At 40.2% G+C, this 25,825-nt stretch overlaps 1 protein-coding gene across 27 annotated transcripts in view; it reads left to right on the top strand.

Moving 5' to 3' along the window:
- The window catches only part of DTNA (dystrobrevin alpha), a 230,603-nt gene that overhangs the window by 174,617 nt on the left and 30,161 nt on the right, over positions 1-25,825 (top strand). For 11 of the 27 annotated variants that reach the window (XM_061354847.1, XM_061354848.1, XM_061354846.1 and 8 more), the window contains 6 exons: positions 390-495; positions 2,914-3,080; positions 5,544-5,668; positions 10,604-10,684; positions 18,130-18,207; positions 18,790-18,882. In XM_061354847.1, the coding sequence (XP_061210831.1) occupies positions 390-495; positions 2,914-3,080; positions 5,544-5,668; positions 10,604-10,684; positions 18,130-18,207; positions 18,790-18,882 (650 nt within the window). Of the gene's footprint in view, positions 1-389; positions 496-2,913; positions 3,081-5,543; positions 5,669-10,603; positions 10,685-12,537; positions 12,628-13,496; positions 13,648-15,596; positions 15,750-18,129; positions 18,208-18,789; positions 18,883-25,825 lie in introns of those variants that run through there. The other 16 variants (XM_061354856.1, XM_061354851.1, XM_061354854.1 and 13 more) reach the window with 7 other exon arrangements.

Here is a 25,825-nt window from a genome sequence, read left to right as displayed (position 1 = left end):
TCATATGAAAATTGGTAATATATAGGGATACTCTGCATGCGCTTGTACACATTATATGGTAAATGAAAACACATGAAAACATGAGGAGTTGAATGCCAACCTTATTCAAAAAGCATCTTCAGGCGTTGATTTTAGAAGACAGACTTGAAGTGAGTGGGAGCTAGGTGTATCAAACCCATTCATCAGCAGTATACATTTTAACTACTAAAAATAGTCCAGAAAAGCTTTGCTGGTACCTCTTGTTCTTTTTAGTAAGCCAGGGCTGGAAGCCCACTCTGTCTGGAAGTCCTTCCCAAATGTTTGGGAAGGACTTGTAAGGGCAAGATAAAATCATTTTGATATGTCTAATTACAGATTTTTTTTTTATGTTTATTTGCTTGTTTGAGCAGAAAAAAGTCACATTAAACACTTTCTTGGATACTCTCATGTCTGATCCCCCACCACAGTGTCTAGTGTGGTTACCACTTCTGCATCGACTGGCAAATGTTGAAAATGGTAAGTAAAAGCAGCTGCCAAAAAACAGTTACAAGAGTAAACTTCTGTGTGATGTTTTCTCACTCTGTAGATGGTTTTGCAGGAGCTACTGTGCTGGGTTCATTGACTCCATGTGCTCTTCTTACAGTCACTAGGGAAGTATTTTCAGAATCCTGTTGGTCATTCAGCCAGAAATTTGGTTTCATTTCAGGAAATTATCCTGACCGTGTCCTCTCCTCCTGTGCTCTGGATAAGCAAAGAGTAATAGGACCTGGTCCATTCACACACTTACATTTGATAAACTGTCAAGGCCACAACTTTTATTAGCTATGACATATGGCAGCAGAGAAGGAACAGCCTGGCAGTTTCCGTTCATACAGTATTCTTGGCAGCAGATGTCCAGTGCTGTGCAAAATACCAGCCAGAAGGTCCTTATGAAGTATCTCCCCCTCCTAAGTCTACACAGTCAGATGATACATTCTTAAAAGGAAATTCTGGATTTGTCCTTATCCTTTGCTTGTGTGGAAGATGAGGTTTTAACTTTGAGATGCCTCTTGCTCCTCAAGTGTTGTCTTACCCCAAAACGAGCAGATCACAGATTAGAAGACATGTCCCTGGGCAATAATATCTTTCTCAGCCTTCCAGCTCTGAGCACCTGAGTAAAAGTTTGCAGGCTCATAGATGTAGTCCTCCAGCCAAACCCCTCATACAGTGCTTCTATAGAAGGTGCTGCCACACTGAAAGTTCAGAGGCAGAACTAGAAAGCTTGTGCATCTCATGTCAGCTCACTCTGTGCACCACCAAATTGCAGCTCAAAAACTGTACTGTTCCTCATGTAGCTCTGGAGAAGCTCCCCAGTTCAGATGCAGCCATCTTTTGCTATCCAGAAGGACCATCACTGACAACATTAAATAGAAAAAAAAACCTACTGTGAGACAAGAAATGCCATTTTACTGCCTTATTTATCCCAACATACTTGTTCCTAACGTGGCATTTCTTGCTCAGGATCATCAGGATGTAATGAAGCTGACAGTCATTATCCTAACACTTTAAATCTCGGAAAAGGAAGATTTAAAAACGCAGGAAGTCTGTACAAAAAATTTAAACTATTAGTTGAGTAAGATAAATAGATTTTTTGTAAGGAATTTCCCAGCCCAGTATTTTGCCTCAGAGGATGTTGTGTAAGGGTCTTGTGTTGTATTCCTGTGTTGTGGCTCCCCTGAAGGTTTACCTCTAGCATAAGTGAAGCTCTGGGATGCTGCAGGGAAAAAGTGGGGAGGGGAGCAGGAAGAAGAAAAGATCATAAATACTCATCTTGTTAGGCAATAAAAGTATTTATACCATATATCCAAAGAGAAAATGGGCCTGGTGGAAGAGCTGTGAAGCCATTTTTTGGTGATACAAGGAGGAAGAAGTCATATGTCTTCTTGTACTAAAGAAATCCCTCGTCCCCAACGTGAATAATATGATGTTCCTAAGTTCTGCCTGGCCACAAAGCCACCTATGTACCCCGCCTTCCTCCAGCTCTTGTCATCACATCCCTGTCCCTCACCAGCTTCATCCAGTTTCCCAGGCTAGTGCACTAACTGTTCCTGCTGCAGAATTCTGGCAAGGAATTAAAACCCTGACACATTCAGCACTGATCCAAATCCTCCAGACTGAACCTTATGACAGGAGAGCAGAAGGTGCCTGGGACCAAAGAAATGTTCCGTACCCTGTGGTAAATTGGGTACATGCTGTAAGGAGAGAGGAACTGAAATTGCACTATTGCCAGGAAGGAGCTTCAGAATGTCTTGATTGATGCCTTAGCGTACTCAGTGACTTACATCTTTGTTACTCTCTGCTTCTGAATGGAACAGAGAACAAGGACCACATGGGCCCTTTCAATGGCCAGCTTTCCCAATACAAGCTTCCGAACCTAAGTGTTCAGCTCCATATATAGGTAGCTAAATGCTGCCAGTTGTACAGATGAGACAGCAGTAATTAAGAGACAGTGAGATGCCTAAGTACACTTCTGTGCTTCCCATAATTAGAGAGCTGAGTTTGACTTCTCCAAGGTGTATTGCTTTAGCTCCTCACAGCACAGCAAAACACTCAGCTTCCCCTAGTAATGCAGCTGAAGGGCACAGTGAATTTTCCCACATACGAATTTCCTCTGTCGTGTATTCTGTTCGACACTGAACACATCTGTCACAACTGTGAGCAGGGGGTGCAGGCATCAGCTCGGAAGTGATGAAGGGTTTGGCGCCCAGTGAAGGAAGTGTTGCCTGGGGCTGAGCAGTGGTTGCTGGGCAGCTACTCAAGTTTTCACAGGTCAAAGCTGTGGGCAGCATCTAGAAACGAAGGGATTCACCCTTTAGTTCGCAGCTTTGTCTGTAAAATGTTGCGGGGGGGTTCTCTGCTTTGGTTTATGGCTCAGTGCCTCTTTCTCCTGTGCAGTCTTCCATCCCGTCGAGTGTTCCTACTGCCACAGCGAGAGCATGATGGGGTTTCGCTACCGCTGCCAGCAGTGTCACAATTACCAGCTCTGTCAGGACTGCTTCTGGAGGGGCCATGCCAGCGGTTCCCACAGCAACCAGCACCAAATGAAAGAGTACACGTCATGGGTAAGGGAAGGCTCATGCCTTGCTGCAGACTGCTTTGCCCTCCAGCCAGCAGAGAAGACCCTGGCCGCAGCTCCAGGCAGCCATCTGGCACAGGGAGGCTGGGAGCAGGGCTGCCGATTAGGATTGGCCACCCCATCAGGGAGGCTCCAGCCTTGGGAGCCTTCGGGAGAGCCAGAGGTGGGAATGGTATTTTCTGGGTGTGGATCTGGGGCACCTGGGACGGTGTGTGCCGCAGCGAGGGCAGCGCAGGAGGGGCTGTCAGCAGGGCACCAGGCTCACAGCAGCTTCTCCCGTTCACACAGGACTCACGGTAAAATCATCATTGGCTTGCTCTGTTTGGCTACATGTAAATCAAATGATGAATACTTAATGCTCACTCATCAATGTTTTCAGTTGAGTGGCTGCAGCATATGCGTAGCATTTGAGATGGTCCTAGCACTGGATTTGAGCATGGTCATAGTCTTAGATCCATGGTAGTGTTCACTGTAGAGAAAAACACACTTCACAGTCTTCTTGTTGTTAAACAAAATATTTCCGTGCTTTTTCTAAGCTGAAAGAGAAGTTATCGACAGCTACATTCAGCTTCTCTGAAGGGCATCAGACCCAGGGGGGCTAAGCTTCCACAGACTGGAGCAAACTGCTAACAGAAGCCCATGGTCAGTGAGCATCCCAGTCTTTCAGGGTTCAAATCCAGAGGCAGGCAGAAAAATCCTAACTAATCTCAAACAGCACAGAAGTATATTGTTAGAAAAAAGGAGAATTGTGCATCAAGCGACAACTCACATTTGTGCAGCACTTTGTATGTACTTTTTAACAAATTTCTGAGGTTTAACACTTTTATAATGTCTGGCTTTGTGTTATTGGAGCATGCAAGGGTTAAACTGATGTGGTTTGCTCTGTATGCAAGTCACACAGCCCTGTGCTTCATCCCAGCAGATCTGGGTCTATAATTGTTTTTGTGGGTCCTAATTGCTACTTGTTGCATAGACGTGAATGGCTTGAGTTTAGTCTCTGAATAGGAGAGTTCCCACTCTGTAGCTCTGACTCCATTCCTAACAGCAATCTGTGCTATAAAATCCTTTTTTGCTGTAGCCAGGGAGCTGTAATTATAGGTAGGAAGTAACTGGAAAACTTAAAATTTCTGCTTAGCAGAAGACAAAAACCTGACTACATGCCTAGTGGTTTCAAACGTTCCTTGTCAGAAACAAATGTTTTACTTCAAGTCTGAAATTGCCTTTCTGTAGTGTTCATTAGCATTTGTTCAAACCTGGTTAGCATTCTCTATAATGCATCTGTGTTAAGCTGCACATGCAGATTAGAGGTGTTCATGGATGCAGTGGAACTCAACTGTTCTCACTTCAGAGTGAAATCACATTTATAGTGTGAAAGTAAAAGCCTGAACTTTGCATATTTCTGTAACAGAAATATTTCATGTTTATCTTGATCATAGACCTAAGTCGATGCAGGATGTGTGTGCACAAATACAGCACAGGTCGTTTTAGGTTCCAGAAAGAGTTTTAAATTACAGCATGTAGAACTGTGTTTTGGAGGGAGGAGAAAGTGCAAGGATCACTGCCCCTGTTTTACTGCAGAATCACAGAGAGGTGGGCTGGATTCCCTGAAGATCTCTCACACACCTTAAAAGGCACTTTAGATCTCCAGGCTCTTACGTAGGAAAGTGTTTTAAGCATAAAGAGCATCCAAGCAAAAATAAAAAGCAGAAAATAGTGATTTATTGGGTTTTTTTAGACTTGCCGATGGGATTTCCTGGTGAAAAACATGCTTGCTGCACAAAGCCTCACCATCTTTTGTTGACAGTGACAGTACATCACTCTCTTCTGGAACACTGTCACCATGGCGGGGCAATGCCCACCATGCATGTGTCTCAAATTTACCACTCCCCAGTATGACAGGGCTGCAGCAGCCATGGGAAGTGGAAGAGGAGCTTCATAACAGCAGCTAAAGAGTACAGGGTGCTGGAGCTGAGGAGGAAAATAGTAGCAAGGAAAGTGAATGTAGCACCCTTGTGCCTGGCCCAGAGCTGGAAAGGAATGGTTCCCGTACAGCGTATCTACATGGACAGACATACACAGATTTGTTCTGCTTGCACTCCCAAGATGGTGAGGTATGAGTCAGCTCCAATCCAGGCAACACTAATTTTGTGCTGTCCTTCATTCAGTACTACCTGAGTGCAGCATGTCAAAGAAGTCATGGCAACTGCATCTGTCCATATAGATACACTCCCTCCAAGCTTACTCTGAAGGCACCTGAAGCTAAGAGTAATCTTTCCAGCAAACTGAGCAGTCTTTGCCTTACCAGACTCGGGGTGGGAGGGAGGCAAGGGGGATGTCAGTCAATAGATATGTGAGCTTGTAGAGCTTCCTGTTGTTTTGTGCTTCCTGTAGCAGAAGCAGTATGCACCTTACTTGTCCAGATTACCTCTACCTTCCTTGTTCCTCCCAGAAATCACCTGCTAAGAAGCTAACTAATGCACTTAGCAAGTCTTTAAGCTGTGCTTCCAGCCGTGAACCTTTGCACCCAATGTTCCCTGACCAGCCTGAAAAACCTCTAAACCTGGCTCATATTGTGTAAGTATCTGTGTGCTGTAGAAAAAGTAAGCTTTGTTGTAGGAGCTGCTTACAACAAGTGTAGATACTATAGCTCTGAACAAAATGGGAGGCAGCTGTGGTGTATCAGGCTCAATGCATCACGAGTGCAAATTGCTGATTGGGGTATTTAGCATAAAAATGTTCTGCTGCTGTGACTTCATTTGAAGAGTCAGTGGGATACGTACATATAACCAAATAGTGGGACACAGTGTTGGTATGTCCCCATTCTCTTCCAATCCATTCAGTTTCATGGAATTTCAGCACTTTGGGATGTATTCATGCTGAGAACGTTAATTTTGTCATCTAGTGACTCATCTTCAGTGTATCGCACATATGTCTTGACATGAGGCACCAGGGTTTTTCTTCTAAAGCATGTGCACTGCCCCTAGTGGCAGTTGCTCAGATTTTCTCGTTTATCAATTTGGTTTACCTTTGCTTTCTGGGTCCTTTAAAAAAAAAAACAAAACACAAACCCAAACATTTAAATTTTCCATAGAATTCAGGAAAAATCGAGACATTGATTGGAAGAAAGTTACAAAGGAATTGACTTAAAAAAATGTTCCAAAAATATTGTCTTTAAAGTATTTCTTTTATCCCAATGCATTTCTTAAGAAAATATATTTCTTAACCATCTTCCCAGGGGCCCTGACTGAAGCATTTCAGGCAGCATCCATTGAAATTGGATTTGCAGGCTATATGTCTGTTTACTGGCTGCTGGAACTATTCCAGTCTGTAACTGCTATACATATTTAGTTCTGACAGTACTGAATGTTTGTATGTAGCACCTTCAAGGGCAGGAGTCCACCTGCCGTTGTGGATTGCACAACACCTGGAAAATTCATCTAGCCTACTGATATTTTAAGGATAAATCATGCTGATGGTCATTGTGTGGTTATAGCAGAACTTTTTCAAGGCATAAAGGAGTGGTCTGCTCTTCAGACACAAGATGCCTCTGACATACATGTAGTGCCAAATCCTTGTTGCACTTGACTGTCGGTTAAAATCCCTGCACCTCTTTATAGAGGTGTAGTGGGAGGATGTTCTTTGGAAGAGATCATCCGGAGTTGGATCTGCTGAGCTGTCACACTGCTGTGCGTGGTATAAAAGGCTGGCTCTGCTGGCAATTCAGTGATAATTTCACAGGGCAGATTTTGGCCATCCTTAAGAGAAATGGGAAGAGACAGGGAGCATGAAAGTGAAAGAGAAGCCTCTGTTCCCTGTTGGCTCTACACCCTTGGGGGCCTGGGAGTATGTCATAAGATAACAGTGAAAACTGGGCTACTGTGAATGGATTAAATGCACTTAGGCAAGGCAAGAGGAAGGTACCATAATTGAGTAGGATCTGTTCCAATTCTTTGCTGTGAAATTAACACCTTCCTTTCTTCTTAACTATATAGACATAATTTAGAGCAGTTGGATGTGAGAACATCTATTTTGTTTTATGATAGAGTTTCTCTATATTCATAGATTGAAGGTGACATAACTTGGCCGTATATATTGGCTATAATGATACATGAGTGGAAAACCTCCAAGTTGTGGAGATAGCATGATCTATAGCGTAATTCACATAAATTAACTGAGGGGGGAGATATGCTACAGCACCTCAGTGAGAATATCTTCTTGCTGATGTGATTTTTATTTTTAAACATAATGGAAGTTGAGAGAAACAGCTCTGGGCAGGAATCCAAGCAGAAAGGGTTTTATATATGCATTAAATGAAAGAATTTTGGCAACAAAACAGTATCCTTTTCTTAGCTGCTAGCTTAAATAGGGACAGGTACTCTCTGCGTTACTATACAGCATTTCCTTTTCATCGTTCTTCCATCTTGGAGTAGTACCAGACAGAAAGACCTCATGGCTTTTTGTTGTACTGGTGCCACACAGAACTTTCAGTTAAGCAAGAAACACATCTAAGGCTTATGTAAAGAAACAGTTATCAAGGTGTCATTAACCTGATGGAGAAACACCCCCCACCAATGGAGGGATCATTTTTCTTTCCTGTACGTAAGCTTGGCAACAAAAAATTAGCTCCAGACTGCAAAGATAACAAATGGCAGTGCATCATGGAGGTATTTTTCAAGTGCATTCCCCACCAACCTGACTTTGTTTTCATCTAAGGCTTGTGGACGCATTATTTTTGACATCAGTATGAAGAGGTTAGATCAGCATAGAGCACTTTGAAAAATGCCTCTTAATTTGGTTTATTACTGTGGGTATCTGTTATGCCATAACATGCATTTATTACATAGCATATTTTGATAGTATTGTTTTCTGCCTCCTTGAGGAATACTGATTATCATCAGCTTACTTTTATCAGGAAGCTTACTCTTTCCAGAAGTTCAGAAATAGCCTCAGAAAGATACACATTTATAGTCAATACCTGAGTTTTCCTTTGCTTTACCGTAAAGTCTGCTGTTCTTATCACATCACACCACTGTAGATGTATGTTTGAAAAGCATGTTTTGAACATCTGATATTCAAGCTGAACCTGAGGAATGTGACTCTGGGTATCAGGCATTATGAAACTGACCTTGAGAAAGCTCAGATTAATTGAATACGGGTTTTTCATAGAAGAACTGACAAACTAAAGCTAATCACCAAATCTTAGCAAAGCTTTGGAGTTTGTAGGCATTTGTACCCAAGAGTAACTGCATATGTAAACAGATCGATGACCTTTTATGTGTAGAGGCTCTCATGCTTTTTGCAGAATCAGGGTGTTAAGAATGGAGTGTGTCCAATGCACTACTTAGACCACATACATATTAAATTGACAATTCAATTAATGATCTCTTTTCCATTTCATTTTGGCTGCAAAAGAGATACTTGGTAAGTACTTTTCTTCCTCCAGTAAGTGTACTAAAGAAGAAGTTTGGAAAAAAAAAGTGATAATTTCAGTATTACCAATCCTTAACTGGTTTGTCTTTTTTTTCCCCAAAATCCAGATCTAAATAAATAATGTGTTTGAATACAGAGACAGTGAAAGGGAAGAGCCCTTTGGGGCATTAGAAACTTTTCTCTTCCACCCCTATTTTGAGATTAAAATTAGAGAAGGCATTCACCTGAAGTCTGTATGTGGTGATCTGCTAAAGTCCGTGGGTGCCACGTACCCACTTCCTACTCAGCAGAGGTGGACTTGGTACAAGGCAAAGTAAAGCCCAAGCTCTGCCAAGGGAGCGCTCTTCCTGCCTCCTTCTCTAGAGCAGTGTTGAGAACGAGCCCCTCATCCCTGCTCTTCTGATCTTTCAGAAGCCTGTTCCAAATTAGTTTTGAACTTGTTCATGGGCCAGCAGTTGCATTGACAAAAGTAAAAATGCAGTAGTCTCATGTAGCTGCTGTGAACTATTGCTCCTACATCAATGACCAGTTTACGGTTCCCAGGCAACACAATACTGGTTTCTCACCCTTAAAATGAAACTAGTTTCTAAGAAGTATTCTCTTCAAGTTTATTTTCAAATCTCTGCAATTCAAGACTCATATAACAATGACTTTTCCAGTGGATTGGCTCTGACTGTGACTTCATCCAAGTCATTCCTAGCTCTGGTGAAGTCCATGAAAAATGACATTAAAACACTGCTCCATAAGTACATAGAGGACAACGTGCTGCTTCTCAAATTTGTGACTGACCAGCACAGGAGTTTTTCAAGTGGGTCTGCAGACACAGGGTTAGGCTAAAACTGTATTTTCATATAAATAAATAACATGCCAAATCCTACATCGTTCTATTCCCAGTTTTAAACTTTTTAAAAGCAGTGTGATGTTGGCATACTGAGAAATCCATTTGGACTTGTCGAAGACCACATTTATGCTTGTTTTCTAAGTTACAAAATACGAAAGAAATCTCAAAGTAATAGTTCGCTTCTGTGCAGAGTGGGCTTTCTTCATTTCTTACAAATGGTTTGGATGACCCATTGTCTTGCACAATTGGAGCCCAGTGAATAGTTGCAGATGAATACTATATTCTGGTTTGCACATCTGCAGAATTCAGAAAGCAGGGCAGATCTTTCACAGGGCTTAAAAGGGATATTAACCAGCTTGAAATCTGAATTATATATGGCTTTAGGTTCTGCTCATATCTGATTTAAAACCCTGTGATTTTAATAGCGTATTTTTTAGTTTTTCCAGAGTGTCTATATCTTTTGCCCAATGTTGTATAAGAAATCCATTAAGAAGAGGAAATTCCTCCTTAATGAATACAAAAGGAAAAATTATGCACAGAACATTTTTAAGAGTAGACAATAAAAGAAAGCAGAGGAAATATTCCTTCTCATTTAATTTTTAGTAAGAGCATGAAATAGAGAATGTAATAATAAAATGAGCATTATTAATGGTGATCTTCTGAAACTAGATACTTTCATTAAGTTTTGATTTGGAGTTTGATATGCCAGTTGAAAAGCTTTGCAGTTAAACTGGTTTAGTTCTACGTGTATTTTATGGGACTCTGAGGGCTATGGATACACTGTGGTCACTATGTGGATGTGGTAGAATGGAACTCAATGCCAGAGATGAGCTCATGAAAAAATGTGTAATTTATTGGCAGTTGCCCCCTTCAGACCCCTGTGCTGGCACAGCGAACCTGCTACCGGTGCTCAGCCTAGCTGGTTCAAAGCAGTGACTGCACCCTGGGCTACAGGCTTTGGCAAGGAAAAATGGCATGCTATTATTGTGCCAAAGCAGGGAAAAAAAAAACAAGCAAGTTGCTTAAAACTCAGAACACACAAAATTAATGGTGTGGTTTTAGCAACTTCTGCTTAAAAACACAGCATCTGTCATTTGGAACTATTGCTACTTAAAGCAGAAGATGCAAGTAGTAATGTTACTTTAAACAAGAATCTCATTCAGTTCTCTGTAAATATTGTTGCTGATGTAGGGGGATTTGTGCAAGATTTTGTAACTGGGTATTTTGCCTTCTTCCAGGCCCCCCCGACCTGTAACCAGCATGAACGACACACTCTTCTCCCACTCTGTTCCCTCAGGAAGTCCTTTTGCAAACAGAAGGTGAGTTCTTATCCTTATTTATGTTAGATCATTATACGGCAGTGGTGGAGGTTTCAGTTTTCACAAAGTTAGCAGACATGAGCAGAGAAATAAATACCTTGATTATTTTAGACTGATACCCAGATATCTGGATGGAAAGCTACAGGTAGGGCACCCCAGGCCCCTCATAACAGAGCATAGATGTCGTGCTAAAATGTCCTCACATGCAGTCTAGGCACCCTCCCAAAGGGGATGAAAATGGGCTGTTGGGGAGAAGCTGTTTTGTAGCAGCGCTGTGGGAATAGGAACTGGGACATGCCATTGCCTATCGGGAATGTCTGCAGCACACTGCAGGATGTATGAACAAAGAGAAAAAGTGTTCATACTTACTAGATATAGCAGGACATCCTTACTCCTGTTAAACTACTCAGATTTTTATTAAAGATTTAATTAAAGACTTTTATTAAAGATTTATTTTATTAAAAGAGAAGTTGTCTTGGAATATGGTAACCCTTCAGCAAACAACCCAGAGAAGAGTTACCAGAAACATTAATCCTGAAGAGAAGGCACTTGCTGCTGACTGTACTAGCTCAGTATTTTGGCTCTACAGCCAAAATGTGTGTGCAGCATTTGCTAGCTGTCTCACCCAATCTATGTAAGCCTACCAGTGCACATAGATGAGAAGGTGGCGTAAAGATTAACTTCCTGCTGTACTGGAGAAGATGAGCAGTATGTCTTCTTTGGGTGCATTTTGCTGCTTGGTTCCTGTTGTATGTGTCAGTGCTTCAACATTCCCAAATAACCAAACACAATCCCTTGATAAGCATGGCTACCTGTTTTAACACCAAAACCAAACCCACAGTGCAGCACGCTGCAGTGTCAAAGTAAAGATGGTTTACTACTACTTTGATTTAAGAACTTTGTTAACAGTAGCTATAAACTGTAAACTGTCAGTGTTACCTTAGTGCAAGTAGCTGCTGGGTGTGACTGAAATACTTTTTGAAAGCAGCCCCCAAGAACAGATCTGCTGCCTATACACTATCTCTGACAGTAAAACTGCAAAAGCAAACGTATTTCTGTCATTGGAATAAATGGAATTTTATGTGCAAGGCAGGATAATCAATTTGTGACCTCTCAGGACAGGTCATTAAGAGCAGTGCTCGGTAAAAATCACTGTTGCTTCTGTTTATCCTCAGGAAGCCCCTGTGCTCATTCAACAAAACTATGATTTGCCATTTAGGCCAGAGACCTGCAGTAATAATCACAGCACTGGTTACTGTGCTGCTTGTTTTGTTTTACATACGAAAAATTCCTGATTATTTTACCTTTGGGTTCTTTAGTAACTGGCTGTCCTTAACTATGAGGATTAAATGTACATGATTCCTGAGCCCTTAGAATTCCTTTTCTCCTGAAGAAAGAGCTCCTTGATGGAGAATCCCCTGAAAACAGGAGACATTTAACCCCTTCCCAAACCATAGGTACACAGACTTCCTTATAAGTGGATAGTGTGACATCCTTATGCAGCAAAAGTTTCCTGATGCAGCACATAATTCTGGCTTTTTTACAGTTCACAGTACCCTATTATGTAAAGCAATTACATTGCTTGTTTATTAGAAGTTTTGTAACTTTTGCTTCATTGACCTAGCAGGATTTTAAGTGCTTGACAGCTTATTCTCATTATTTTTATTTTCAGCTCTTATAAATTAATTTGCAAGCTTTTATTCAAAATCAAAATTATCCTATAAACTGTCAAGTCAGTATCCTTTCTAAATGGTTGTGAACTGCATTTATTGTGATGAACCCAATCTAAACGCACTGCTCTCTGTGTATACTTTTTGGGGTATTAACAAGGTTTCGTTGTTTGAATCATTCAGGTTACTTGGGGGTATAAATGCAGCCAGTCCTGTGGCTGATGAGCACTCTCTTATAAAGCAGTATGTAAATCAGCTTCACAACAATTCACGGTCAGTATGAGAGCACTAACTCACTAACTGCTGTAGTTCTATAGCTCATACACTAAAATCATTAGTGATTCTGCTAAACTACTAAATATATTCTTTAAGGAAGGCTCTGGTGGGCTAGAGGGTTTCTGTGGCTCTAATTAGTCTTTTGAATTGACTTCCTGCTGGCTGTGGGCTTTGCCAACTTCTCTTGCTTTTGCACAGCACAAACCTTTTATTTCCCTTTCATGTAGGATTAATATTAATGTATCAAGTGGAAGTTGGAAATACCATTTTTGAAAAGCAAAAAAACTACACCTTTGTGGTTTCATCCTGAGTGTATGACTTGCCTGCTGCATTCTTGACAAAGGAGTGAAGGAGGCTTACACTAGAACCTGGAAATGACTCCACATCTCACAGCCTGCCTCCTTCCATGACTCTCGCTGCTGGTGCTTACTGTTCTGACTTAGCACTGCTTGCCAATATAACCCTCCCTGGACCCCATTGCTTTGCTTTTCAGAATGGCCACAGAAAAGGCAGATCTAAATCCTACTGAAGCTAATGAAGACTTAACCATTTACATAGTGAGAACTGGATTTGGACCAGAGCTTCTTGCAGCACTCTTTCCATCAATCACTCTCATCTTAGTGACCTAAAGGAAGCACCTGTTTCATTCTACAGAAAGGAAATATGCAGTTTGATAAAAACAGTTCCCCCTCTTTTTTTATTTTTGCTGTGGAGTGTGATGACCTTTCTTTTTTTCTGTTTTGATTAATCCATAAGCATTAGCTATAACTCAGTAAGAAAGTACTGAGGCCGAGGTACTTCCCTGCTAAATGCCAAGTTCTTCAATCTGTATTAGACTAGTAACAGTATCCACATTTTTCTTTTAGGTTTTACTATTATGGTTGCCCTGGGAAAATCAGGCCTCATTAGTGGAAGCTCGGCCTCTCGTACATCAGAGAAACAGACTTTGACAGCTCTGTTTGCAGTTGTGCTGGTTTTATATTAACTGATCCATGATTCATATTATAATAAAAACTGTACAAACCGGGGGTAAAATTTCTAGCTGAACATAATCGACGCTAAAAGCTCTGCTGGCTGTGTTTTCACTACAGATAACTTACGGTTACTTTAATTTGTGTTGCAATCTAGTCCAGAGGTTTCAGATAGCCTTAAAGAAAGTTTTTATGTAATTAGAATATTTATTCAAAGGAGAATTGGCACAGCCTGTCATCTGTAGCATTCCCAGGGTATTTACTTCAGCTAGTTGTGTTCACATAAGAAGATAATCATTCACAACCAGTTCCTCTCCACAGCAGCTAATGCTGAATTCAGCACAATGACTCATTTTGCTGCTGCAAATGGATATGGTCTCATAATAACTTCAGCACAATATTATCTTCATTTCTGGATTAATGGATTGAAAAGAGAAATTAACTGGGAAGAAGAAGAAGAATCTTACTAGAGGAAAGATCTTTAATAGCTAATAAATACAATGACAGATTATGGGAAACAGCTGAAAGAAAATTCAACATTATATGTTATTTGCGGTTTAATTGAACCTGAAGGACTGCTTTTGGGTGGGGACACAATTATTCCAAAGCTCAAAGGAGATCAGATTCAGGCTTTCCCTGAGATGCTTCTTAGTTTCTTCAAGGCACTTCAGAATCAAAGTCTGCTTAAAATTTCTCTGCTTTCTTTGCCTAGTTTGAGCCACCAAGCCCGTAAGAGCTTTAATGAGGAGGCTGGCATAACATTTGTAGGCACCGTTCTTCTAAATATACACAGCAAGTAAACTGGTATCAACAACATACTCTGTACAGCTCAGGAACAACTTTAAAGCACTTAACATTAGAAAAGAAGAAACAAAAAAATCTGTGATAGTCTCCCAAATAACAAATCACAGTCATTTGCTGCAGTGACAGCTAGTATGTGATTAAAACCACAAGTCATGTAATTTTTTTTTACTTTAGCTAATATTCAGTTTTTAAGCTCAGTTTTTGTGATCTCAGGAGGGCAGCAGAATGAGTGAATATCCCTGCAGAGTAGGTAATGCCCTTGCAAACCCAATGGTACGTCAAAACACGTAAATTGAGCATTACAGAAATTTCTGTCCTGTCAAAAGGAGTAGCTATACCCTGATTAATGTTTTCTTCCTTATTCTTTTGTTCCTTAGTTACAGTCTGTGAGTGCTGCCTTAAAGTATATAGCTACCAAAGTAATGGATACAATGTCCTTCTTTTTCTTAATAAATGCCTTCTTTAAGCTATTGAATTATAGGGCTAAGGTGGGAAAAGATGAAACAGAATGTTTTTCTTGTGTTTTTGTCAGTCCTCCCCCTTTCCCCTCTAGCCCCCAGCTAATACATTTAGTTTGTCTAAAGGAGTAATAAACTGGAATAAATGGTGCGATTCAGCACATTCTGCTGAACTTGAAATTACTTGTCAATTCTGTGGTAAATAGAAAGAATGCACTATTGGTATCAAGTGCCCATAACCAAGGAGAAATTGTGTCTTATTTAATGCTGAGTCAGAGTAGCTGATACTTTTTTTTGGAACTCCACATAAAAGCTAAAAAGAACTGGATAGTCTGCCTGAGCATAGCAAGAGGTTAGGCAAGATTTCTGGAAAACAACTAACTTTGGGGCAAAACATACTGGTTACTGCTGTTGTCCATGTTTCTAAGGACTGTGATAGACTTGAACTGTGTGTTGCCTTTGTATGTTGTTTTCAGAACAACATAAGAATCCTCCTTATTTCATAAGCAATATTCTAACTGCTAAAGGAAAGGTTTATATGTTTGATTGTTTAGTAGCCAGGTAGACACTTAAGAGGGTGTAACATTTACACCAATATTGTTAGGTCTAAACCCTTGTAGACATCAGCCCAGAGTTAGAGGTTTTGTGTCTCTGTTTGGATGAGCAAGTATTCTTTGGCATCTGACAGATTTTTCCATTTAACAGGAATATCTCTTTAAATTACATGTTCCAGTTGATAAGACCCAGATAAACTCACTGTGGCCAAAACAATCTCTGAAGATTGTATGTTGAAGAATATGTAGGCAGATGTGGGGGAACAAGGACAAACATCACCTCTTCCAAATGCAGTAAGGTTGAAGGTAGAAGCAGAAACAACTATCAAAGGAATTATACAGCCTAAGCTTGATATCCAAAGATACTGAAATTATGAAATAATTAGTAAACACCTGGAGGAAAATAAACCGCTGAGAAATAACCAGTGTGGATTTGTCAAAAGCAGATTATGTCAAACCAAATAAATTTCTTTCACTGATATCTGGTCTAGTGGGTATAAACAAAGTAGCAGATGATACAAGTCGACCCAGGTGAGACAGAAGTACCCAAAGGAAATACAGATATGGGGAAATTAGCATAAAAGCATCACTGAGAATCAGTAATTACATTTTTCAGAAGTTTGCTGCTGTACCAGGAGGAGGACATCATCTGGGAGTCTTGAAGGCTATCCTAAGTCAGACAGTACACACCATTTCTTGTAATGATCTAGTGGGAGCCATGGAGTGGGTGTATGCAATTTGTAGATGGTACAAAGGTTAAAATAGTTATGGCAGGGAGTGCTTGGAAAGCAGTTTCTAAATGAAAAAACAAGCTCAATTGAAATACTAGTAATTGATGTCTAAATTATCTGAAATCAGTTAGAGGAAACAGTAATTGTAAGTGAAAAGAGCTGTAGCAAGGAAGCAAATAATCAAATTAAAGATGGAGCATAATTGGATGGACAGAAACATTTTAACAGAGAACCTGGCAGTTGCAGTGAACCACAAACTAATTGAAGTCAGCAGTACATCATTATATTGTAACTGACCCTGGGATATCATGTGGAAAGCCATTAAAACTCATTCCTTGGAGGACAAAACATCTGCCTGGAGGTTTGTACCTGGTGTAGGACAACAGCATGGGGACAGATACGCTAACCAGCAGGACAGAGTGGAGGAGACACCAAAGCATCAGAAAAGCTTAGAAAACATAACTTATAAGAAGAGGTTGGAAGATACAAGTTTGCTTAATCAGCTAGAAATGAAGTGGACACTGATATGAGTTACTCAGTGGGTAACATTTGCTTCCTACCCCTCCACCCTGTGTTGCTCCCAGAGCATAGGATAACTTACAGTTGGTGGAGGGGGCATAACACCGTGCTGTTAGAAAGAAAAGCACAAAATCTGCCCTGGGGTCTTTGGTCTCCCCCTATGGCAACACGTTTACTTTAAGAACGTACTGCTGCATTTTTGGCTAACATGGCACATCTTGTACCCATTGAGCACATTTTCCTCCTGTAACTGGGAAGAAAACATGGATGGAAAGCATACCCTTCTAGATGGCATGGAGCATGGTTATCTGCATGGATATTGCTTCAGTGGAAGCACAACACACATAAGTAGCATGCTGATGGGCATGGAAATGTGAAGCAAGCATTTTTCCTTGGTGTGCAGTACAGCATTTCATTCAGCTGTCTGCCACATTTATCAACAGGGATTCAACATTTATCAACAGGGTTCTTAGGATACCCTTCAATACCATCCTTTCCAGACCTCCGCTGCCAACCTTGACCTCCCAAAAGGAGGGGAATGGCACATACCTCATCTTACTGAATTCCTTCCATATCCTACTATTAAAGGGCTTGATCTTCTTTCCGTCTCAGACACATCTGCTCGGGTTTATTATGCATCACATTTGTGCAGTGTCATCTGCCTAAACACAGACACACCTTGATGCACAGTGCATGCATGATCACACACTCATCTTGTTCGATGTACGGTATCAGTAGCCAAACCAAAAAATAAAGGTGGCTAGATTTTAAAAAGAAGAAAGTAAAATACATTTTTTGTTTGCTTTGTTGTTTTTCAAACCAAAAATGCTGCAGCATGAAAGAAAAAGTAACATTTTGATCTCTCCATTTTTAGCCTGTGTTATCTTATTAACGTGGATATTTTCACATTGGGAAAGATGCAGTTACTGCAGTCCATTTAATACTGTAATAAGAGAAAAAAGTGAGCTTAAGAAACTTTTTTTTTTTTTTAGATCAATACAACAGTACTTCTGAAAATTAAACTGGTGTATCCCATCACTGAATCTAAATAAGCACATTTCCATAGATTATTGAAACTGGCTTCTGGCAAATGTTTAGAAAAGCCATTTAACTGTTATAGTGAAGGATGAAGCTTTCCCTGCTTGAAAGTTGCATTTAAGAAGACATTTATCTTGAACTCCACCTGGAAACTACACAAGCCTTCAGCTCTCCACTTATGAGAGAAGCAGATTTTGTTTGTCTTTTCTGTAGTGAAGGCTTTATAGTTTGCTTTTGGAGTACAGGAGGGAAAACTCTTAATTCCTGACTTTGCATTTCCTGAAGTTTTCTAAAATTTCTTTGAAGCTTTTATTATTTTTATTCAGTCCAGGGCACTTGAATGAGTTTCTCCAAACTCTGTTCTGTAATGAATTGGAGACATCACTGTTTACCCTCTTCTTAGTTTTCCTGTCTTATTAACTAGCTCTCCTTCCAAGAATACTGAAGTAGAGCAGAGCAAACTGCTGGCTAGGGCTGCTCCAGCTTTCTTGAAAGGCAAAGGGTAAGTTAAAGAGAGAGTATGTTTGTAGCTTGCACTAACACAGCTAAACCAAAACCTTTTCCTCTATTCCTCCCACTTTTAATGTATTCAGTAAACAAATTGTGATAACCAATTAACCTATTGAGCTAAATAGGGCATGTTTAAATATATTTATGTACACCTGGATGTGTGTCTTGATCAGACACTTCTGAGCAAATCCAGCTCGTGATTTCAGCGTGTTAATCATGTGTGTAACATATGTCTATTTAATGTATATATGCAATAGATAGTATATTAAAGCAAATAGTGCTGATCTCACAATCTGCTGTATTTTGAAATAAATGGTACTGTACAGCCCCAGCCCCTGGCCCAACCTGGCATCTCACTCTGTAGTTCTACAGAGGGATTCTACCCTCCTAACCCATTAAATATTTAACATATAAATAACAATAACAAAATAATTTCTGCACTTTTTTTTTCCTAAGAACACTTAAATATTCGTTCCTAAATTCCCATTTCACAATCTTACTTGCTCCTGCTTTCTCTGTTTATTTCCCTCTGTCTGTCCGGACTGCACCCTCTCTCCCCTTGCCCCTATTTCAGGTTACAGTACAGCCTCGATGTTGCAGACAGGTTGGCCGATGAACATGTACTCATCGGGTTGTATGTCAACATGCTGCAGAGCAACCCAGCACGGTTAGTGCAGGTTTGGCACCTTTGGGGAACCCAGGAAAGGGATGTTGGTTGGTCAGATGCTCTCACTGTTTCCTCCTGGCTGAAGCAGCTCTTCATGAGCACTAACCTGAAGGAAATACTTATGAATATGGGGTATGTCCTCCTAAAGTTGGTGGATTGTGGCAACTGCTGTTATTCTCTCTGGTGATGTTAAGCAGCAAGGTAATGCAAGTAATTGCTTAGTTAAGAATAGCTATAGCCCTGCTGTAGTCAGTGCAGGACTTGATGGTGGTACAGAAATCTTCATAGAGCAATGACTAACAAGTCCATGTTTTCAAGGTAATAATTTTTGAGACAATGCATTATTTGTAGCTTCACTTTATCTTGGAAGAACTAAATGGCAATAGTACTTAAATAATGATAATAGTAATAATAGGAATTTACTTACTAACCTAGTGAAGGAAGGAGTATATTTCAATTTTTATATGTCAGGCATTGTTTCTAAATCTGCCTGATTTCTTCTTTGTTTGACTCCTGGATGTAAATTTCCTCTTTTCTCATTCAGACTCAAGCATGACAGGTTTTTAAATTAGTATCTTGAATATAGTTGATAGTTTCTGCTGGAGTGAATAAACTAAATCCAGCTGCTTTCCTAGCACTTGAAGATGGTGGCATTGCAGCAGGCCACCCCAGGAAGGCAAAACTCTGTCTTGCGTGTCCATGTGCAACAAAAGTCTAGACTTTGCAACCCTGTACCAGCAAGGTAGTGAGCGGTGTAGTATATGGCCCTAGAAAATGTGGTGGTGAGCAGAAAACTGTACAGCATTTCTAACAAAACTATGCTCAGGAGTTTTCTGGTTAGATAATGGGAAGAAATTCTTTACTGTGAGGGTGGTGAGACACTGGCACAGGTTGCCCCGAGAAGCTGTGGCTGCCCCATCCCTGGCAGTGTTGAGGGCCAAGTTGTACAAGGCAACTTGGTTTAGTGGAAAGTGTCCCTGCCCGTAGCAGGGGGCTTGGAACTGGATGAGCTTTAAGTTCTCTTCCAACTCAAACCATTCTATGATTCACCTTTGCTTTCCTATACTGGTATTGCGGATTATTTTCCAGGTTTGGAGAAACTCTCCATTTAGAAGGCATCAAGCAGCTTCATTTGGGAGGGTGAATGCAGTGATTCTCTGCAGTCTTACAAAATTTGCTTCTGTTCATAGCCCCAGTTGATAAATGGCAGTAATTTGCTATGCCCAGTGGAAAAAGAAGTCTGCCTTCATTGTTCTGGATCTGCTGCTCTACTCTGGAATGTGCCAGTGGGGAAAAAAAGGCAAACTAGTTTTTAGTGAGGAAAATTAAAACCATTTACTCAAACCAAAACCTTTTTGAAGGGAAATTTCATTCCCAGAGAAGCATTTCTGAAAATGGGGTTATTTAGTAGTATTTTACACCATGGCTCTGAAGCTGTTGGGGATGTGTGTGTAGACCAGTCATTGCCCATCTATGATTGAGGACAGGAGTACTCTACCACTTGCTCTAGTTTGGCAGAGAGAAGGAAATGTGGCCCTGTCTACCGTGAGTGACCTATGTATATACGGTTGTTCAAGAGGAAAACAAATAAGGACATGTAATTTTTGATGCCAGGCATGGCATTTTGGATGCCATGTCTGTGATTCATTTTGCTTCAGTGAGGATCACCCATTAGATTCCCTTGAGAGTAGCCTCACCTTTAGCATCTTCATCCTCTAAATTTTATCTACTATATTACAGCCTGTTCCTTCAAGGTTTTGAGCCAGCCTCATCAAGTCATAGTACCTTTGCATCCAAATATTATGCATGTACAAGTTAGGTGCTATAACGTCCTTCAAATTTAATGTTTTTGAGGGATGACTGAAGAGTGACTGATAATGGCTTTAATTGTTTAAATAACTGATGCAAAGTGTAGTACATAACATGATTATTGACATTGAGTCGCTGCAGTCACAGCATCCTCAGTGAGAAACAATCTCAGTTATTTATATAAAATACCAGTTAGTTTTTGACAGAAACACAACCAAGAGGGACAGCAGCGTTAATCATGCATCAAACCATACTGCATTGCCATTTTCTGCTTTGTTCCAATGAGACTGCTAGGGAAAGGGAATGGTTATATTCTGGTAAAGACAAGAAGAACAAACAGCGTTGCCACCCTGAAGCTCCCGGGTGAGGCCAGTTTCCAGGAGAGGAGGTGAGGGCTCTGCAGGAGGCTCAGCTGTTTCATCTCATGTAGGCTGGGGTGACACCTTCAGGCAAAGGTGAACTCCTTCTGTCTGTGCCCTGGAGTGGCTGGATGGAGTTCATTCAAAACTTACACAGCTGTGTTAGGGTGGTGCTGAGCTGAAGTTATTTCACCCTGCAACTTAGGAAGATTTGGTAACCTGAGTAAAACATTTATCTAACTATAGTCAGGTAGCTTCTCATTTGGGGGTGGCTGCAGTTAGCCAGCTCAGCTATTGTATCTGCCTGCAAAATACCGTGTGTACATACCCATACATGCTGCCACATTACTTTCAAGTGCAGCTGGCAGCCAAAGATGAAAAGAGGAATGATTGTAGCTGGACCCTCATCTGCAAGAAAAACCTACAGAAATACTTTGTGAACGTAATACACACCATTATCTGAAGAGCTATATATTAATGTTTCAGAATTAGTTACTTGTTTTTTTAGATACTGAGCCAGGCTAATTTATAGTAGCTAATAAGTCCAGTATAGCCCAGTATACCTTTTTTCTGGTTTAAATGTAGCTAGCATTTATACTGGGGGACAGGGGGCTGTTAATTATTTTACTTATCTTCATTTTTCATCTGCATTTATTTGAAACTGCAACTAGGAAGTTTTCCTTTCCATCCCCCGCAGGCTACTAAGCTATTTGAGGGCTTTTTAGAATCCAGTATTTCAGGGAAAATTAAGAAACAAGAGAAAGACTTAATTCATGAATTATAGTAACTGTATGGGTAGTAAAAATATCCCTTAGCTGGATGTTTTGGTTAGTTTCATAAAATACATTTCAGCATGTAAAACCAGTACTTGATATTTAATTTAGCTCTTCTTTCATGTCTGATTCTAGAAAAGAACTTTTAACTGCAAATAGTTTTCCTTTTTGTTCATATAAGGTAGAGACTTTACCTAGTTTTGAATATTTATTCCACATATTTCAGCCTTTTTCTTTTCAGGTGCAGAAGGAAATAAGATAAAATATATTTTAAGTAGGAGGTTATTTTGGTTCCATAGTAAGTCATTTTCTGAATTTATTTATTTTTCTATTGCATTGTGGTAAGTCATATTTCTGTGCTATAAAAGTCCCATGCTATTCTATGGTATTAGATTTGGTAAAAAATTGGTAAATTTTTGGTAGCATATTGTAATATTTTGGTAAATATTGGTAAATAATTTTGGTATGTATTGGTAAATAAAATATTGGTAAATATGATAAAAATTTTTATTGAGGTTGTGTGCACGACAGCTAACCCTTGCTAGGAAGGCTGGTCTGATCCTCTCCTGAAAACGGAAAAGCATTCCTATAGGGATGCTGGGGATGGACTCTTCATTAGGGACTGTAGTGATAGGACAAGGGGTAATGGGTTAAAACTTAAACAGGGGAAGTTTAGATTGGATATAAGGAGGAAATTCTTTCCTGTTAGTGTGGTGAGGCACTGGAATAGGTTGCCCAGGGAGGCTGTGAATGCTCCATCCCTGGCAGTGTTCAAGGCCAGGTTGGATGAGGCCTTGGGTGATATGGTTTAGAGCGAGGTGTCCCTGCCCATGGCAGGGGGGTTGGAACTTGATGATCTTAAGGTCCTTTCCAACCCTAACTATTCTATGATTCTATGATTCAGAAACCTGCTGCTACAGGGGAAATGTATAGACACTTGTCTTCCTTGAGCAGAGTTAGTTTTCATGATTATACCCATATATCTGAATGTTAATTTGATGGTAAAATCTTGGTGATTCTAAAGGTGTGGCAAATTAACAATAGCAGGGGGGTCAGATGATGTGTCTCTGTTTCAAGTGCCTTAAACCAGGCCAATTTTGAGTGTGTCACAGATAATCCTCAGAATACATTTGGTAGGGTGCTGATAGGACACTGTTCTTACAGCCCTCAGGCTTAGAAAGCTGCCCTCTAATCTGTCAGTATTCTCTGTAGTAAATTATTTGTTAAGTGAAGGTTTGTAGAATAAGAGCATGTCACAAAGACCACACTGATGTCTCTTGCAAAAATTCCACAAGAGACTTGACATTTCTGAGACATTTCTTCCCAGCAGTGACATAATTTTAAGACCATTGGAGACATCCGTATCACCTATTGCAGGGTGTCTACTGCAGATCAGGCTGATTTGACGTATCCAAAGCCTGAGGAATAGCAAAGTACCACCCCTTTGTTCACAGGCTGTCATATTTTTCATCCTCTGCCTGCAGTTCTGAGATCTTTCTTTTATGGATCTCCCTTAGACTGCAGAATATTACATAGATCCACTAAAGCCTAAACAAGAAGTCTTATTATGCAGGTTATAATACTGGACTGATGATAATTCTGCCAGACCAATTATTGCTAATAATTTTAAAGTCCTTAAAGACATAGTGACTAATGGAGAAGCAGTCTTAAAAATGTTAAGTCCTTTAGAAAACGAGCAGCAGCAGGATACTTGTCTGCAAAATGTTCAGTCTCTTTGAAAGGGGTTCCTGAGCCGTTCTCAGGTTCTGCACACATGTTCATACCATTTTGAAGCTTGTGTGTATTTATTTCACAGTATCATTGTCCATGAAGTTGCTGAAGTAAAACAGAAGTGAATTATGCCGTATCAGAACTCTGAGACGTAAAAGTCTTGGCAGTCGAGGCTAATGCTGCTGTGCATACCTTTGTTCTTAATGTTCACATCAAATAGTTACATTCCAGAACTAAATTTATCTCAGACACTGAAATTTAATTTACAAAGCTTTGGGACCAGTGATTTGTGGCATTCATAGGCAAAATTTGACGTGCTGCTACATCTATTTTATGAGTTCCACCTACACATATATCAAAGGCATTAAGTAGCAAGTAAGAATCAAAATGCTGCAGTGGCTTGGTTCATTCAATAAAGTCATTGTCTCAGGAGCCAACTTGCATCTCAGAACTATGTTACAGATTGTGTTATGCCAGCAAGTGGAACCATAATCCTTTATTTTTCCAGGATGGATAATATCCGTTATTTTTCCAGCACATTGCTGTAGAAAGGAGAATTAATGCTGAATGCTTGTTTTCACAGCCATCTGTTAGGATGTAATGTTTTAGTCATTATGGAAAAACTAAAGATTAACTATAAAGTCATGAAAGTAGCCCTTATTACCTGGTTTGCATAATTTTATGTGTCTGCAGGAGTTGCTTGCCTCTTTCTTTCTCTGGGTGACGTATCAGGACAGTAAGCATGAGTATGTAAGAAGCAGAACTGTATAAATTTAGAAAAATACCTATAGCTTGGGTCTTTCTAGAAAGTAAATTGGTTATCCCACAAGAGTCTGGGTGAGCATAGGTTTCAGCTACGTATATAACAAAATAAGTGAAACATAACCAAACCCAAAAAGTTAGTGTTTGTCTGCCACCAGAAGTCTTATGTGTAGTCTGCAGCTCAAGCTTAGCTTACACAGAACACCCCAGGGTCTGACTTTTCATAGCTTTACTGTTTTTTCTAAACCCCATGTTTGTAGTCTCACAGGTTATTGTCAGAATGAGAAAAAGATGATGTCTTTTTTTCCGAACCTCAGGAAGCCGTAACAAATCCACATGACTCCCAGCTTTACTTTAATGATCAATGAATATCAAACAGTACTCATCTTTCAAGCATAACTCCTAAATCTCAGTGGACTTAATCAAGACAATGCAAAGATGCACATTATAGTTCCCTCAGGTACCTGGGGATATGAACTCACTGAGAAATTTCGGAGAAATATTCCCTTTTCCTTTTAAAGATGCCAGTTCTTCAAAAGCAGAACTTTTTGCACAAGCGCCATTTTCATCTGGAAAGCTTTTCAAGATACAATTTCTGGCAAAACTCAGAATAAGATACCCATGCCCAATGTAACCCTTGTTTTACACATTGTTCTGAAACGTGAAGCTCATTCACCAGCAACCACCTGTGTGCCCTGAAGAGCACATGGGTAGGGAGTTATGCGTCTGCCTTCCTTCATCCAAAACATTAGACAGTTGCCAAGGGTTAAGAAAAGAGGACAGATTTACCTCTGTCTGGGATAGTCTGCAGGCTATCTTGTATTCCACAGAGCAAAGCATTCTTCTCACCTCTTAGAGGTTTCATTGTTCTTCTCTTGTATATACTAAAAGTAGCGCAGTGCAGGATTCTAACTCCCAGGATTGTCCAGAGTCAACTAAGTCCTCTTCAGATTTCTTTTCTTGACAGTTCATTAGTTTTGATGGTTTTCTGCAAACTTCTGGATGTTTAGAATTAGTAAAGGTTCTCCATATATTGCCTTTTTCTGGCTCATCTGACTAAATAATAGCCTTCATTTAAAATAAGGACAGCAGGGAGATAAATTTGTCTTTGATATTCTTGGGGGGGGGGGGGGGGGGAAGTAACAAGTTGCAATATTTTAAAGGAATTCAACATATTTGCTCTTTAGTTCTTGTACTTTCTGATCACCATTGTGTGATTCTCTGAAACCTTATTCCTAAATATCAAGAAACCCAGAATAAAAGAGAAAGTCTGATTATAAATTATAGATCAGTGGTTCCAAAGTGTGGTAAGTGCCCTGCAAAACTGTCCTGAATATTGTTTTCTGTTGCAAATCTGACAAAGCTACTGAAATTTTTCTCAACAAGCACTGAGGTTCTCGCTAACCCACCGTATCACTCTTCTAGGTGGTACGACAAAGCTTAGAACTAAATACAAATGTGGACCAGTGGTCCTAACCACTCCCACCCCTCTTTGGACAGAGTGTCTGT

Source organism: Neopsephotus bourkii, unplaced genomic scaffold (assembly GCF_033783945.1).
Source record: "Neopsephotus bourkii isolate Nb327-2 ecotype Australia unplaced genomic scaffold, CSIRO-AGI_Nbou_v1 NB_753, whole genome shotgun sequence".
NCBI lineage: Eukaryota > Metazoa > Chordata > Aves > Psittaciformes > Psittacidae > Neopsephotus > Neopsephotus bourkii.
Note: the sequence above shows the minus strand (reverse complement) of the source record. Positions and strands in the feature narration are given on the sequence as shown.